The sequence below is a fragment of the Electrophorus electricus genome, chromosome 11 (genome assembly GCF_013358815.1).
Source record: "Electrophorus electricus isolate fEleEle1 chromosome 11, fEleEle1.pri, whole genome shotgun sequence".
NCBI lineage: Eukaryota > Metazoa > Chordata > Actinopteri > Gymnotiformes > Gymnotidae > Electrophorus > Electrophorus electricus.
In genome coordinates this window covers 2,724,105-2,740,055 of record NC_049545.1, presented here as the reverse complement: position 1 = coordinate 2,740,055, position 15,951 = coordinate 2,724,105, and the positions used below count along the sequence as shown (strand labels likewise).

General features: G+C 42.2%; 1 protein-coding gene across 2 annotated transcripts; it reads right to left on the bottom strand.

Moving 5' to 3' along the window:
* Window positions 1-11,510, bottom strand: si:dkey-103j14.5 (isoaspartyl peptidase/L-asparaginase). 2 transcript variants are annotated; one of them, XM_027000450.2, is made up of 7 exons: window positions 11,460-11,510; window positions 10,566-10,752; window positions 9,055-9,197; window positions 6,506-6,669; window positions 3,590-3,708; window positions 3,231-3,341; window positions 1-1,316 (listed from the first exon to the last, which is right to left on the bottom strand). In XM_027000450.2, the coding sequence occupies exons 2-7, from the start codon at window positions 10,750-10,752 to the stop codon at window positions 1,111-1,113; spliced, it is 930 nt and encodes a 309-aa protein (XP_026856251.2). In that variant the 5' UTR covers window positions 11,460-11,510; the 3' UTR covers window positions 1-1,110. The 2 variants fall into 2 exon arrangements, with proteins under 2 accessions (XP_026856251.2, XP_035387648.1); XM_035531755.1 differs by having other exon boundaries at window positions 11,346-11,504.
* Between the last annotated feature and the right edge of the window lie 4,441 nt (window positions 11,511-15,951).

The window sequence follows — 15,951 nt, the reverse complement described above, 5'->3', positions numbered from 1 at the left end:
TTATTAATTTTGCATGTTGTTTACCCCTTTGACTTGAGAATGCACCCTTTAGATGTGTGTTACTTGACAGAGTTACTTGACTCTTGGTGCCAGCATGGAATCCTTTGCTTTGATCTCCACAGCACTGATTTGAATTAGCTGATCTCCACAGCACTGATTAGGCGGTTAGTGGTCACCCTGCGGATATTTAAGCACTCCAGTTGGCCAAAGCTTGGTATGTGTAGTGTAGGTTTACTGCCTGAGAGGAACCAGGATATGAGGGTTACTCAGGACACAGAAAAGATCCTCCATTTCCCTTGGTTGGACTAATGTATCAGTTTAGTTTTTATCTCCATTTCAGAAAACATTAGTTATTCTAGAAACACGTGAACAGAGTAAAGAAAATCACAAAAAAACACAGCATTGTTCACAGTTCTTGCAGGAATAACACACTGGCTTTTTGGTTTGCTGGCTTATGGATAGCTGGGACTTCAGGATACACTGTCAACTCTGAACTGTGTGAACGCCAAATGCTGTGAGCCTTGAGCACTCTCAGCTCTGAACACTCTCTGCTGAAGCTCGGAGGGGATGACCCCATATGTCCTGCTCTAGCGATGCATGTTTCTCTCTAACAAAGCAGCATGGACCCTGCTTTTGAAAGCCATAGATGAGGAGGCTTCAGCTAATGACGCCAGCTGAGTTTGAGGTCTTTAGAGATACTGTAAGATGTCCTATCACATCTGAACCGCTGGACAGGACTTCAGACGGCAGCTTTTAGTCAGAATTCACCGTTTTTTTGTTGTTACTATTGGCTACCCTAACCATACATCATTACAGATGCCTGCAACAGGTTTTAATTCTATATAACTGACATGATTGACAAGATTAACAGAAGGGCATTTTTTATCTATAAAAGATAAGCATTTTTATCTATAAACTTTGTTTTATATAGTCTGCAAGAAAATTCTGGATTCACACCCTAGACAGCCTGGATTAGTAAAGCTAATTGTAAATAGAAAAGAAGTACAAACGTAATACATAGTGACCTTAAAATCTAAAGTATTAGTATTAAATCACTACAATAATCAGCTAGGAATAACAATATAACCTATGATGGTATGACATGTGGAATCATTTTAATGTTTCTTTAAATTTTTCTCGAGGATTCAAACCGTAGTGCAGGATCCCTCCGTGGATGGCTGCCCAGGCCATACGCTCCGTGGTGAAGCAGGCAGTCCAGTCCCCGGTGGGGGCCACGGCTACTGCCCCTCCACCCCCCTGCACACGTTCGCCCATGTACCGCAGGGATCGTTCCACTGCCTCACATGCTGCCTTCCCTATCACAGGCAAACTGGAAGTCAGCTAGTTCAGCAGCTTTTTTCATTATGCAAAACCAACTTAGCGAACTTAACTTAGTGAATTTCAGCACGCCTTTATTTGGTGTAGGTACGCATAAGGGCCATATTAGTAGCAGAAACATCCACTAAGTGTTATGGTAAATAAACAGGTTTCAGGCAACTATAATTGCGCAAGTATACATTTTCCCCCTATTTTTGACCAGGGCTCCTCTTAAGAAAAGAGGAATGAAAGAATTTAAAATGTGCGCACTCAGTGTCAACATACAGAAAGCCGAAACACAACAGAAGTGATATAGTACTCTATAATACTGTGTAATATTGCACTGGTCACCTACAGAGAAGCGCCATGTTAGTTTTTCTTCACATCTGCAGTAATAAAATCGGTCCATTTAAAATTCAAAGGCTCAAATGTTAGACTTATACATTTCGTTACTTTTATTGTGCCAGGTCCCCGTAGAACACTGGAACAGAAATAGAGTCTCGGGAGTTTCATTTCCGTGTGCTGTGTGATAAAGCGGTGCAGTCCTTGGCTCCGGCGTAGGTCAGTCAGGGAACAAGACAGAGCAGGACGGACTGCTCAAACCGGGCTATGCACATTCATTCACTACTGCTGAGGAACGGGAGGCTGTCAGAAAAAGATAAATGGTGCACCCTCTGTCTTAATGTTGCTTCTGCTTGAAACTTCGAACATAAATCGGCCTAGGTTCTGTCTTGCGCACATAGCCGTGCAGGAAACCGGAGTGCACACAATTTAGTAAGAAAAGGGGGCCGTTTTCTCTCCAACAGAAGAGTCGCCTGCGTTAAGCGTCGCTGCGCGAAAAGCTGGCGGCGTGGAGGCTGGCATTCAGGAGGACGGGCGCACGCGGGCGCGGCGCGAGAAGCGAAGCATCTCTTGCCGTTTTGCGCAGTCATTACCGCGGAGGGAGTCACGAGCAAACAACAGCCCCCGCTGACCCCTCCACACGCACTCCGCCTCATTATCGTCAGCCTGCTGTAGCTGCCTGCACAATCTCCTTGCCTCTCACACACCAATTAAAGTGATTGGCAACAGCAGTGTCAGATCCTCATGCCACTTAACGTTAATACAGCAGAACCATGCAAAATTGGATGGTGGCGGGTGGCGTGTGGGTGGGGGTGGCATTATCTCACAGTCTGCTGCATGAAAAACGTAAAGAACATTGCAGCAGAAGGAAAAGCAAGAAAGCCACAACAACACCCAGCAGGCGCGAGCAGTGGCCACGTCATCTTCCTCACTTTGAGGTGATTGCACTACGAAATCCAGGCTCGTCATAAAAGGCCATATAACCTTTATGCTATTTGATGTAAAATAAAATGAGAGAGAGAAAAGGAAACAGGTTTTTGCTTCGTGTAAATGGTCAGCTAGCGTTAGTTTAGCGGAGTGGTTTGGTATCCTGTAACAATTGAAATAATTTTATGATGTCTGCTGTCAAAGAGGCTGTTAAAAAATTCATAAGGAGCATTTTGACAGTAACCTGTGATTTGTGACGTGTGAAATGATCGGACCTGAGTGGTCAGACTTTTGGGCCCATTCCCTATACGCTCATCTCTCAATTTTTAGAATTCCCTGACATCAACAAACACAAAGCAAAGTCGTTTATCTGGGATGGGTACACAAGGAGAATAATCTAGAGACCCATCACTCCCTCTATCTGCACAACGGATTAGGTTCCTGGACAACCACTAGGTGGATTTAGCTCTCGCTTCGTGTCAGGTGTTTCGTTTCATCTTCTCGGTGTGTAATCTTTACTGCATGTCCATCAGTCTAATGCCTAAATATGTTGGCTTGCCAGACGTCGCTTTCACATGCAAGACAACAGAGCAGACACGAGGCTTGACAGTTTCATCTCCGCTGAGGTGCGGCTGGTGCAGTACCTCGGTCCATGTGAGAGAGGATGAGCCGTGCTAAGGTGACTTTGAGGATAGACTCGCCGTGGCCCGTGCACGACACTGCGCCACTCCTATTGTCTGCATATCCACCCGATCCTTATCGCCGCCACAGGAGAGAACACAATAATACCCAGGTTTAATCCACCCCGCTCTCAAAAGAAAGCTCCCTGCCAAACATGTCGCGATCAATACTTGGCTAATCTATTTGAAGAGAACGTCATTTTTCATGTCACATACAGAATTTTAGCTTTAACATTAAAATGTTGCAAACACAATTGCTGGGGTCTCTCTCTCTCTTTTTGTTCAAATGAAGGCTTGGTCAGTTAATCACTAATGCAGCTCACCTATGACAGGAGAGTCTCCAACTCTTCCCACCATTTTGTACCTGATCCCTCCAGTTGAAGTTGCACTAGCGACATTCCCGCAGGAGTCCAGAGCCACGGCTCCAACTGTGTCATGGGCCCTGGGAAAACAAAACAAAAAGTTGGAATAAGTAAATGTCAGATTTTTCCTTATATATTGGGAATTTATGCACTTCTGTCCATCCAACTAAAACAAAAACCAAAAGTATACAGAAGAAAGTGAATTATTAACATTTCCATCTTTCAAATGCACCTCTTTGAATCTTCACAGAAATTTTTTTTCTTGCATATTTCACAGAGTATAAACCATTTAAAATCTATATGGAAAACATATTTATTATCCTCCCAGGTGTGTCTTTGTACATATTCTTATCATGAGGGTTTTTTTGACACTTTTATGACATTAGACATCGCAACAGACATGTGAGAGATGGAATCTCACACTATTCGCATCCCCACCCACGCTCATACCTGAAAATAACCCATCATCATCATCATCATCATCATTAGTCTGTCAAGAAAGGATGTGGGGTAAGTGCCTAAAATCCTGCAGCATTTACGCAGCCCCACCTACCGCATTTATGTGGCCCCAACAAACGCACTACTGAGAACACACATTGCCTTTCTGGCTTACCCTAGCAATATAAAACTGCCACGCATCACAAAAGAATAAGATGGTTACAATTCTACACAAAATCTGCATAATCTTTTCAGCACATGGCGAGATGTCCTGTCCTGAACCAGTATTGTGCAACCTGGAAGGAACCAGGAAGTGACAATATTTCTTTTGGCTCTGAACAACAGATTTGAATGAAACAATAACAATTAACTTAAAGTATTAAGTTTTAATGAAAGAACTCTTCAATCTGCAATATTTGAACCATAATGTAAACAGTCCTTATTAACTTAGGCTTTGCTTTCTATTAAAAAGTGCAGAGCCAAGTCAACAACAATGGAGTCCCTATCCAACTGCTTAGGGACCATCCTCTGCTCAGGACAGCAATGCTGTGACATGCAGGCGTGTGTCTGTACGTCAGGTGCAGTGCCGTGAAGGTCATCTGGTCATCTGAAGGTGAAATTATGAAGCGGCACCCGGGCATTTCAGCCAGCCAAACAGGAGCACACGGACTCTTCACACAGGGGACGTGTTGGCACAGGCTGGCGAGGACTCACTCGTCAGGCATGTGAGGCGAGGCATCAATCACTTCTGACAGCCGCTTGATTGCTCTTTTAAATCACCTATGATGGCTGGATCTAGCTCAGCGGCTCAGGTGAAAACTGAGTTTAAAAGCAGTCTGACGGCGGACTATATTTCATACTGCAAAGTAATTACAGAATTACGTAGTAAATCTTAGAATCTCCATAAACAGTTCAATGGGGCGAGCAGACATCAGAATGAGAACGCTTGTCAGTGATGAGCCACAGGTGGCGTAATTCTGTCTCAAACACAATTCTGTGCATCATGGGCTAAGCTGTCTTCTACTGTGTGCAGAGCAAGGTCAATTAGGAAAAGGCTACATTGTAATGCAATTATTTAATCTCACACAAACTTGACAATTTTTAAGTACAATAAAATATTGAATACAGCTCACTGTATTATTATCGAATGTACCTGTCTGTAGCTCACATCTCAGTGTATTACTACTGAAAACGTTTCACTGTATTACTATTGAATACAGCAAGCTGTATTGTTATTATTATTATTATTATTATTATTATTATTATTATTGAAGACAACTCACTGTTTTTTTAATGACTACAGCTTGCTGTATTATTACTGAATACAACTCACCGTATTATTGAACCCGGCTTACTGTATTATTACTGACTATAACTCACTGTATTTCTTGGCATTTGTGAGTGTGTGCGTGTCTGTTTGTTAATCTGGCGCCTTGTCATCTGCGAGCGCTGTGACACTCGGGCTGGTGTTATATGTAAGGTCAGGTGGTCTAGGTGACAGGCTGCAGTATAATGAGCCTAAAGGAAAGCAGAGAGGAAGTGTGTTCAAGAGTGGGAGGGCCCAAGCGCGGATAGGCCCATCAATAATGAAGGCACAGCGGGTGGCTGAAAGGTCCCGCCTCAGTCGCCTGTCACTTAGCACCGCCCACGGCACTGTTTTTACCAGCTCCCAACCGGGGTGGGGTTACAGCCTGCCATGGCTCCACCTTCCCTGCTTCAGCGGCAGCAGCGTGAATTCACGGGCACGACCCCCTATCCCGGTGCAGCTGTGGCAGGGTCACGCTCTCTGCCCGGGGGCTGGCGAGGTGTGCCGAGCTCGTCTTAGCCCGTTCACAGGTGAACAAGCGATACAGACACGCTGAGCACAGAGTCGCGCAGACACAAAGCAACGACGAACAAGGAACTACATATGCAATAATCCAAATGGTAATGGAATAGGACCAAGCCAATAAGTAAACGAAATAAATGTAAAATCAATAAAAAAAAACCAAGAGCCTGATACAAGAGTAAACGTAATGTTCCAAGCAGGTGTATGCACTGCTGTGTGATAAATTGAGCTGTCAATAGACTGGCCCAATGTGCTGATTTTGCACAGTTTTACAAAAGGTTATGTTTCTGAGAACCTGGAATAAATAATGATTTATTATAATGAGTTTATCATCAAATTTTCATTACACTTTAATGTGAGCTACTAAAAAAAGGTTTATATGAAAAAACAGATCAAGGCTAAGTCTCAAAGGCTGATGGAAAGTAAATTTACAAACATAAATAATAATTCAATTAGACATTTTGCAATTTAAATGCCCAAATAGATGTCAGAGATTTCAACTAATTAATTTACCTCCTCATTTCACAATTTCAATGAGCGGAAATGGAATGAACTCTATTCTTGATACCTGGCAGACTCACAGTGAGAGCATGCCTCTGTTGGCTACTTACCACTGGGCTCTAAAGAGCTCTTTGACGCCAATATCATAGTTTTTGTACTGTTCCCACTCCTTCCTCTCCTGCTCACACACGAGGGCATGTGTGGGGAGGGTTGGAACACCGATGCTCTCTGCAAACAGGTTCGCCCCCTTTCCGGACAACATGACGTGGTTAGTCTGAAGAACCACAAATGAAAAGGAAGACAAGTTTCACAAGTGTGCCAAAAATTAAAAATAAAAGATTGGCAATCATTCACTAAAATCAACTATACTGACACTGAATCAACTATTCTGTCTGCTTGGCTGCTTCATATAAATTTGCATTAAAATGTAATTAGAACTTTTCATAATTTTTCAAAACATAATTAAAATGCTTAATATAAATTTGCATAAAATTTTAATAGACATGTCGCAGACGCCAAGTGACAAAATGACATCACACTTGCGCTGCATGCTGCGGTCACTCGCAATGCAGCACGAGGCGTTAGTGTAGAAGTCAGCAGCAGAGCTCGAAAGCAGACAAACAAGGCTGAGACACCACACGACCTGCACTCTCAGCACACTCTCAGCACACTAACTGCACCAGGCAGCTTTGTGACACCAAACGGAGGGCCATTATTCAGAAATAAGGTGGAAATTCTTCTTTTTCTTTTTACACTAATGTTGCCTATTTCTTTAAAAGAAAAAATATAATAAATGCAAATAAACATAAATCTCAATAAAATAAATCTCAACGCTCTATGAGCACCACTGAAGCACAAAAAAAATAAAGCGAGAAATATTTATCTATGCATATTTATCTATGCTTATTTTCAGTGTCTGTTTTCCACATACAAGACAGAATACAATGCAGTAGAACAAAATATTACCTTGTAGCTAATTCTATTATTTTCACTGTTCTGTTCAAACTGAGTGGGATCCAGCTTGGGAAACTTTTAAATATTAAAGTGGTTATTAATGTCATTTTTCTCTGTCAGATGTAGTACATTTTAGATCACTGGCAGGAGCATGAGGTCAGTGAAGCTCGATCGCTGCATTGATCACAGCCTGATGAATTTTTAATACTGCCTATTAAACAGACCTACCAATGCCCAGTTAGGCCAAGGTCTTTTGGGGCAGTCAAGACAGGTGCTCTGCCTAATCAATTCTAATGTAATCTGGACCTTTCTTGTTTCCTCCGAGTCTACAGCCTTGGAAGGAAAAATTGGCGTATCAGACTTCTTTAAACCACTTAATAGAGTTTATAGAGTTCTACTTCAATAGCAGAACGGTAAGCAGCATAAAATGACATTACAGGAATCATTTAAATTTCTGCAAAACCTGGTTTAATAGATTCAAAATTCCAAAAACCTGGCCCCCAAAAAAACTGTCCTAACATTATATTTTTTGATATTTGCTCTGATACTGCCCTTCATAACCAAGGACCAAAAAAATTCTTTTTGTCTCCAGAAGACATATAAATCTGCTATTGGTTACAAGTAATTATAAACTCTGAAAGATACATTGAGAGTGTCAGTGAGATGAATAAATCAGGGCAAATTCTACTGCAGTATGACATGCTGTTAGTCTTCTGTAATGAGCTCTCTGCTGTGTTTCCCGAGCTTTACGATAACATCTCAAGCGAGACATTGGTAGGCAGCATTACAAGATGATGAAGCAGGCAAGCCAAAACAGAAATGCTCATTTCAACATTCCCCCCCATATTTCTTTACTACTGGTACAAGAGACCAACAGGCATTTTCCCCTTGTCTCAGGATGGTAGAAACGAGTTAGGACAGACCCATTACATATTTTGTTAACAAAGTCTTACAAAAGAAAACAAAGGGCTGCTCACTCAGTGGTGTTGATTTCTGGGCGCTGTCTGAAAAGTGCATTCATAAGACTTTCATGTCCACCGTTGTAAAGTGCTGATCGATATCCATCTAAAAATGTGCCAGCATTAATCGCCCTTTGACTCTGTCATCTTACATTTGCAGATGAATGAACGTGTTAAGGCTTAAAAAGGTAGAAGAATTCTTCTGACTCAAAAATATCTTTTCAGCTTCAAGGTGAATCCCATGGCTTTTTGGGGAATGTAATCTCCAATAGAAAGGTATGTCATTGCATATTGTAAGTAATACAAGTTAAACTGCTGATTTCTCACACACCAAGTAACTTTGCCCATTATATTCCGGGGCTTCACATTCAATTTACATTGAAGGTAACTGGTAAAGCCAGACCTCAAGTGGTAGATTTTATCATTTGTCATTTCCATGGTGAAATTCAACTAGCAAACTGGACTAATACTGTGGTGCCAAACATAAGGAATTGTGCATGTCAGAGAGGCTTACAGAACAGTGCCTAAACTGAGAAACAGGTAAAGTCCTTTCATCTGTGGCACAGATCAATGTAAAACAACGCAAGCAAGAGATAAGTCATGTAAAGCAAGTCGCAAGAAACCAAAACAGCTCCCATTTGATCAATAGTTCAGACGCATTGTGTGGCAGCTAACCCTCACCAGCGCAGAAGAGTGGTGCATGCGGAAAGGGCGGAGGTGGGGGTGGGGGTGGGGGGGGAGTGCACCTTTTCCATCACGGCGCGGGCAAGGCTAACGGGGTTGGCAATGTTTCTGACTGAGGATACAGCTCCTGTGGCCAGCGTCCGTCCTTCCATGATGAGGGCGTCCAGCTCGACTTCCCCATCGGTATTCAGCACAGCGCCATGGCCTGCAGTGAGACAGTGGAAGGAGCCCCTTCTAGCATCAATCTGAAGACAGTCACCACCCACACGCCACTCCACCCCTCCACCCACCACTGCCCTGCCACGCCATCCCTCCACCCTTCCCCCACCCCCCACTCGGCTCCGAGACTCCACGCACTCGGAGTTCGAGTGTACATGCGCAAGTCAATCGAAACATGCTGGGAGAGCTGCATCTACTACCGTATGAGTGGGATCTCGTTGGATCGCCTGCTTTGAGCTGAGAGCTCCCCTGGTAAGAGCTTGGCCGGCTTACTGGAGGGCAGAGCATTCCCAGACAAAGCGTTACGCAGAGAGAGTACCCAGAAGTGGAGTGAGTGAAATGAGGGAAGAGTGAGGAACAGCGTGGCCACAGCCTGGCTGACAGCTTTAATCAGGAGCACTGTTGCTTACAATGGAATAGTGAATACTACAGCACACAGCCTTTTAAGAATCCCTACCTTAACCACACAAGATATGCATTCAACACGTAGAAAAGCCTGATTGACTACTGAGATCCATTACACTTGACCTGCTGAGTAAAGACTCAGCTTGCTACATCAATTTCATGTTCTTTTCAATGTAATTACTGAGTAATAAGATTTAGGATTAATAACTAAACAATAAGCCTCGAGTTCAAGAAAAGCTATGGAATAAGATAAACAAATAAATTGGTAAAATGGCCTTTACAATGCCACTGTCCTCTCATATTTTATTTGTTTATTTTGCTAGGAGAGTGAGAACCATCTTATTTCCCTAATAGGAGCTCCACGTCATTCACACCTAGACCACGGCTCGTCTCCTCACTAAGTAGCAGCGCATTAGTCATCTATTGATCACCCTGAGCCCCTGGCTGCTCCCGTGTATAAAATGATCCCCCCTGATTAAGTGCTGATTCTGCTTCTTTGCCGTGAAGAGGATCTGCTGTTTCACCTATGGTGGCAGTTAGCCATCACAAATGAGATAGACCCTGACAGGCGGGCTGTGTTAATGAAGTGTCTTGTTCTGTCCCTCCTGGCTTACTGTAATCTGATGAATAGTAGCGCACCTCTCACCTTGCTCCCCGAATAATCATTACCAACAAAGTGTCAGAGGCCTACAGCAAAATGAAGTCTGAGTTCAAGTTCCACAGGAAGTCCCTGGCGACCTCCGGCACTGGATGTTTTCAAAGGTTACTCTTCAACTTAGAGGGAAAACGAGACGCTGGCAGTTTTGTCAGAAACAAGCCAGCCTAAACCAATGGCTAAATTCATTCTGAATTATGAACATGCATTACACCATTTGTAATGTGCATTTTTAAATGGGTTGAAAACACGGACCATGTGAGTTTATCGAAGTCACTCTGGAACGACACTGACCCGCGTCAAAAGCCGGATCATCCTCCATCGTCCTCACAGCCACTTCCACGGCGTCCAGCGCTCCGCCGCCTCTCATCAGAGTCACGTTCCCTGCACGAGTAGCAGCTTTCACCCCGGCCACGGACACCTCGGCCAACGCGTCCGGCACGGCCCACGCACCACCGTGCACCACGATTACAGGCCTCATCTGTCAGGGGATGAGAAACGACTCTGGAATTACGCTTCCCCATACACTGCCCTTGAATTGTACTGCGCTGTGTAATATGTTATTCAGATGAGCGCTGACAGAACAGGTTAATGTAACTCACATCTCATCGCATAGGGAAGGATGGTTTACAGGAAGCAGGCTGTCAGCCCCGTTGTGTTGTGTCGTGTTTACGGCCTGTTTCATTTGCCCTACCTGCTGCGGATTTTCTGCTCTTATTGTATGGAATCATGCTCACTCTTTCGGCAACTAAATAAATCCACACTTTTTATTACCTAATGTAAAAGGTACATCAGCACCTTCAAAAGCTACGCAAAGCTGTTAAATGTTTTAATAAAGGAACTAGATCATTTCTTTATTCAACATGATGATAGTTATTAAAATATAGGTTAATAAAACATAATAACATTATATTTTAGCATTATGAAGAGTAAAGCAGAATATTACGAAATAGTAACCAGTAGGCAAGACTATGATCAGTTTATTAGAGACGCATATAACTTTTTTGCCACCCATACGCATATTGCGGTGCTGCAGCCACACTGGGCAATGTCGACGTGCACCTGTCAGCTCACCTGTTAACTGGCGCAAACGTCCTGCGCTGCAGGTAAGTCCATTCAAGGGTGGTCACTCGAGTTAGATTGCCTGCTCTTCTACAGTGTAAATGCTAAAAGGAAGAGCAAACTTACTTCGCTTATGGTACACTTTCCACTATCCACAAGGCTTTTTCTGTCAGCGACATCAGCCAACTCCTCTGTGTGAGTTGTTCTAAATCAAATTAAAAGTTTGTCATTAACTTGTAGTTACTTTACTTTGCCAACTTTGAGTTTCCGGGAGTGAGGGAACAGTTATCCAGCCTAAGGGCCTTTGAAATTGGTCATTTGCAGCAAGACTTTTTGACATAGAAAAAAAAACAACGTTACCAGTTTCTTAATTAATCCATGCCAAACGTGATGTGACTACATTCTTAGTCGTGTCAAGTACATTTGGGGAAAGTAAAGTCAGGACCATCTGATTTATTAAAATCGCACATGTGAGGTTTATTCGCCTCCTAATAAACTTCTTTTCATGTTTGTAAACAGTATTTTTGCCCGCACAGTTCCGCCGTCTCCACCAACCACAGTTCTGGCTCAGTTGTCCTATCGATCGGGTGTGGAATATGATTATCTCTTCCGTCCCCCGCATGGTCACTTACAATATCTACCAGAGAAACAGTGTGGTGAACTCAGTTGGATGAGCTTATATCTGGTCATCAAACCTTATCAAAGTGTAAAATTGGGCCCAAGAGCATGTTATTCCTGTCTATGTTTGCACAGTATCATCTGTAGGCAGTTTACAATACAGTTTTCAGATACAAACATTGTATCTAATCTAAAGCAGACTTAATGCTTAATCCTCATTACTGCTTCTAAATGGATTTATTGAGAATAAGCAAGCCTACAAAGATTTGTTGACTTATTTTTTATTGCATAACTAAGAAGTTTCAAGAGGCAATTTGAATGAACTGATTGTCAGCCTTTATTTACTGGCGCATTAATCAGTCTATTCTAAGCCTACTGTAGTGCTTTCCAAACATTTACGTGTAGACTATATTGGTCATTATTCATGTCCTGGACAGTTTTGTCAGAAATATGTCATTTGGCCTTCTAAACAAAAATCATTTTTAGAGGAATATCCAACAATGAGCAACTCAAAGGACTCGCAGGGAAAAGAGAGTGAAGCCACAGAACCAGTAGACCAAAGTGTTACGTCATTGGTCATGCCGCTGAAGTTGCACGTGCAAAAACGTTGTCATGCTCACAAGGCCATGTCTTCCTCTTCGGACCACTTATTTAGGAGCCAGAGAGGACAACCATGTTTTTTTAGTGAAAGGAAAGTGCCAGCAAAGACACTTCCAGGAATCAGGTGTCCTGAAGATGCCCAATAACCATCTCAGTGGACTAATGATGAATTAAAGCATCGTGTTTCTCTTAGTGGGCCTAATTCATTGATCTGAATATTCCTTGTGCATTTAAGAGGGCAACTGGGGGATCAAACACTTAAACTATAGATTCTTTATTTAGATGTGGTTTGCGACTAATGAGTTGGGTAACACGAGCCGCTGTTTGTCCCCGAGAATGAAGGCAAACTCATTTCCGCTGCAGTGCAGCAAAACTAATGCCAGACCCTCCCAATGATCTCAGCACCAAGTGATGTATGGAGTGGTACACCCTGTGATGTATGGGGAGGTATATTTGGTGAGATGGATTGTTCTGGTCTCACCAGCTCATTTGCACCTCAGAACCATTTGTTCCTCGGGATCAATGGCACAAATTCTAACAAACATCCCGTATGTTGTGCATTTGTGGCGATTAAATTTATTGGTCATCCTCCATCTCTGCAAAGGAATGAGAAAAATGGTCATGTATAATGGTGAATAGAGTCCGCTGTTGCCATTGATTTAAGCGGAGGGGATTCTCTTATTGCTATGGTATTGATCACAACCATCTATCATTTTTCAGCATTTCCGTCTATGCATTAATCACAAACGCTGAATGGTTTCAAATAAATACTCTCTGTACTTTGATATGAAGCCAGCAAGAATGTAGCACATAAAATACTGTATGAATTTATGATGTGGGCAGCATTCTGAAGCTAAGCAGAAACTTAATTCAGAATAATTCTTTAATAGTGAATGTTAACTTTGGGTTTCATATGGGCAGTGTTACATCATAATTAATTTTTTCACCTGATTTCATGAGCACTGTTCTGCCTGACAGTGGAGGTGGAAAACTGTGCCATGTGGCTTCGCTGTTGTCTTCGCCCATTACCATGCATTCCCTACACCACACTTCCTTGCTAAAAACATTTAGATGCCATAAAAATTCATTCGCATTTAGGCAGGTAAGAAAAGTGATACCCTTGTGTCTTTTAAGTAACCATGTTGTGTACTATAAGAAAGTACCCTAACAAGATGGAGATGCACGATTTACTTAAATTAAACTGTCAACACATCTTTTTTGCAGCTATTTTAGAAAACAGTGACATAGGAATAGCTTGTCTAGATATATAAAGCTTATTACAAGAAAAAACAACCTGATGTGAGCAGTAGAGCATATAGTCTCTAAGGGTAATTGAATTTTTTTACATGGCTCTCCTGTATACCACTGTCTGTAGGTGGGTTTTGATAAACTGCTGAATTTGTTTTCATTATAATGCTTTTGTGAGAAACTCCATGTAGATTATAAATGAGAAAGCATAAAGCAGTTGTATATGTTTACCTGCCTGTAGACACAGTCACATTTTATTAACAAGGAACAATCTGGCCTGAAGCAATCTGCCTTCCTACATTTAAATAATTTTATGAATAAATGTCTGAATCATGATTCCAATTCATTAATAATGCTTTAGAAAGCTGTAGCACACACACAGACAAATCTCTAAAAAAGACTCGGAATGGGTTATTTTTATTAAGTGTAGGTTGTGCTATAGACATAGCTTCATTTGTCTTTCAAACTGATACTTGTTTCATCTTCCTAGTAGAAGAAAATGTTTTATGGTGAGACTGTGTTTCTTAGATACAGAATGTGCTATTCATGGGATCTCTTCATTAGCTAGTCCTCTTCAGTCCCACAGAAGAACTGATCTCTGTCCAGACAAACAGCCCACTATGGTCATGCTTGTTTCTAATCTACAGCAAGTAGACGACTTGGAGTCAACGTGAAAAATAAATGATTCACTTAATCTGAATAATATGACTTTGTGTTCTTGTTTCAGTTGGGTCTGTGTGGTCCTCAAAAGACAAGACACTGCCCACATGAAAGTCACTGGAATAGCCATGAAAAGGAGTTAACTTTAATTTGGGGGGAAGCTCTCTCAGCAGAGTGGGTTACACTTTAATAATTGCAGATATTCAAAGCCCCAGTGGTTCCAAAATTAGCCATTTTCAATTTGCCATGTTGGGTCTATTATATTCATATTTTTCTCTCAGCAGAGGCGGTTATTAAACTTTCTTTTCACGGGGCGCTCACTGTGCAAATACTTGTCTGTGAGAAAGGCTACAGGTGTACCAGAATCCTGTGAGCTCATACACGAATTGAGCAGGTCATAGTGACGCCCTCGGCCAGTAGCAATGGTGAGCTTGACCTACGCGGGACTTCACCCAGGTCACTTCGTTTACATGCACTGTCTCAACATTGCCACGGTGTATTTATCCTTCACTTACCCCTGCAGAAATATATAAGCCCACAAGTACACATTATAAATTACACTGACCACAAGGACTAAGGATTTTTATCAAAGAATTGTGCTTCAGTAATAAAAACTACTGTGTAAATCTTCGACATTTCTGCTCTGAGTGTAATAACCCTGAGGGCTGTGGGGAAAAGCTAACCCACTACTTTTAGAATTATTGTTAAACCATAACCTCGAAACATTTTTAAGTGATTCGGTTCGTAGATTCCTACTAGTACATGTGCGATACAGGAACACTTGGTATGAAAATGTATGTTTTTGCTTTTACATGTGATGTCTGAGGCAGTGAGTTACGTGCCAGTGCTGAAGAGGGAGGAGTGCCTTTTGCACCCTGAGAAACTCCACACTGACATTTGACAGCTTTTATGTATTCTTATTAAACAGAAGTATGTTATTCTTATTCAAATCTCTTATCGTCTGGAACAGAGGAAATACCCTTTCTCCCCCTCTGCCAGGCACACCACCTGTTTGCAAGTAGTAGCACTGTTGTTTATTATTAGGTGCAGAAGTGCTGCAGAATTTGTTGTGCAGCACTGACAAAATATTGTAGCCAGCACTCTGTGATGGTGACAGGACTGTTTCAGTAGGACACCTGTTAGTGGGGAAATATACAAGCATTTTCTCTAAAGCAAACACTGTGCTACAGGAAGAAGCGTGTGGAGTGAAAGAGAAGGATGATGAGAGATTAGGGTCTTGGGCATTATAAGTGCCATTAGTTCTTGAACGGGGCAAAGCATTATCCTCTTTTGCCCTCTCCATCCTTTTGTCTGCCTCACACGCACACTGCTTAATAATTCACGTAGAAGGCTATTGCCTTGCACATCCTGGCTCTCGGCTAAAATAACAAATCCGTCTCATCCAGTACATTCCTACGAGTTTTTGATCTGTACCTTTTGAGAGATCAGAACACCCTTAAGATAGTGGGAAGATTTAGGAGTTCCTTACTAA

Coding starts and splice junctions, on each gene's coding strand:
- si:dkey-103j14.5 (XM_027000450.2), bottom strand. CDS start 10,752: ATGAGGCCTGTAATCGTGGTGCACGGTGGTGCGTGGGCCGTGCCGGAC. Junction 3,709..6,505: donor GAGCTCTTTAGAGCCCAGTG/GTAAGTAGCCAA, acceptor TTGTTTTCCCAG/GGCCCATGACACAGTTGGAG. Junction 1,317..3,230: donor CCTCTCTCACATGGACCGAG/GTACTGCACCAG, acceptor TGCCTGTGATAG/GGAAGGCAGCATGTGAGGCA.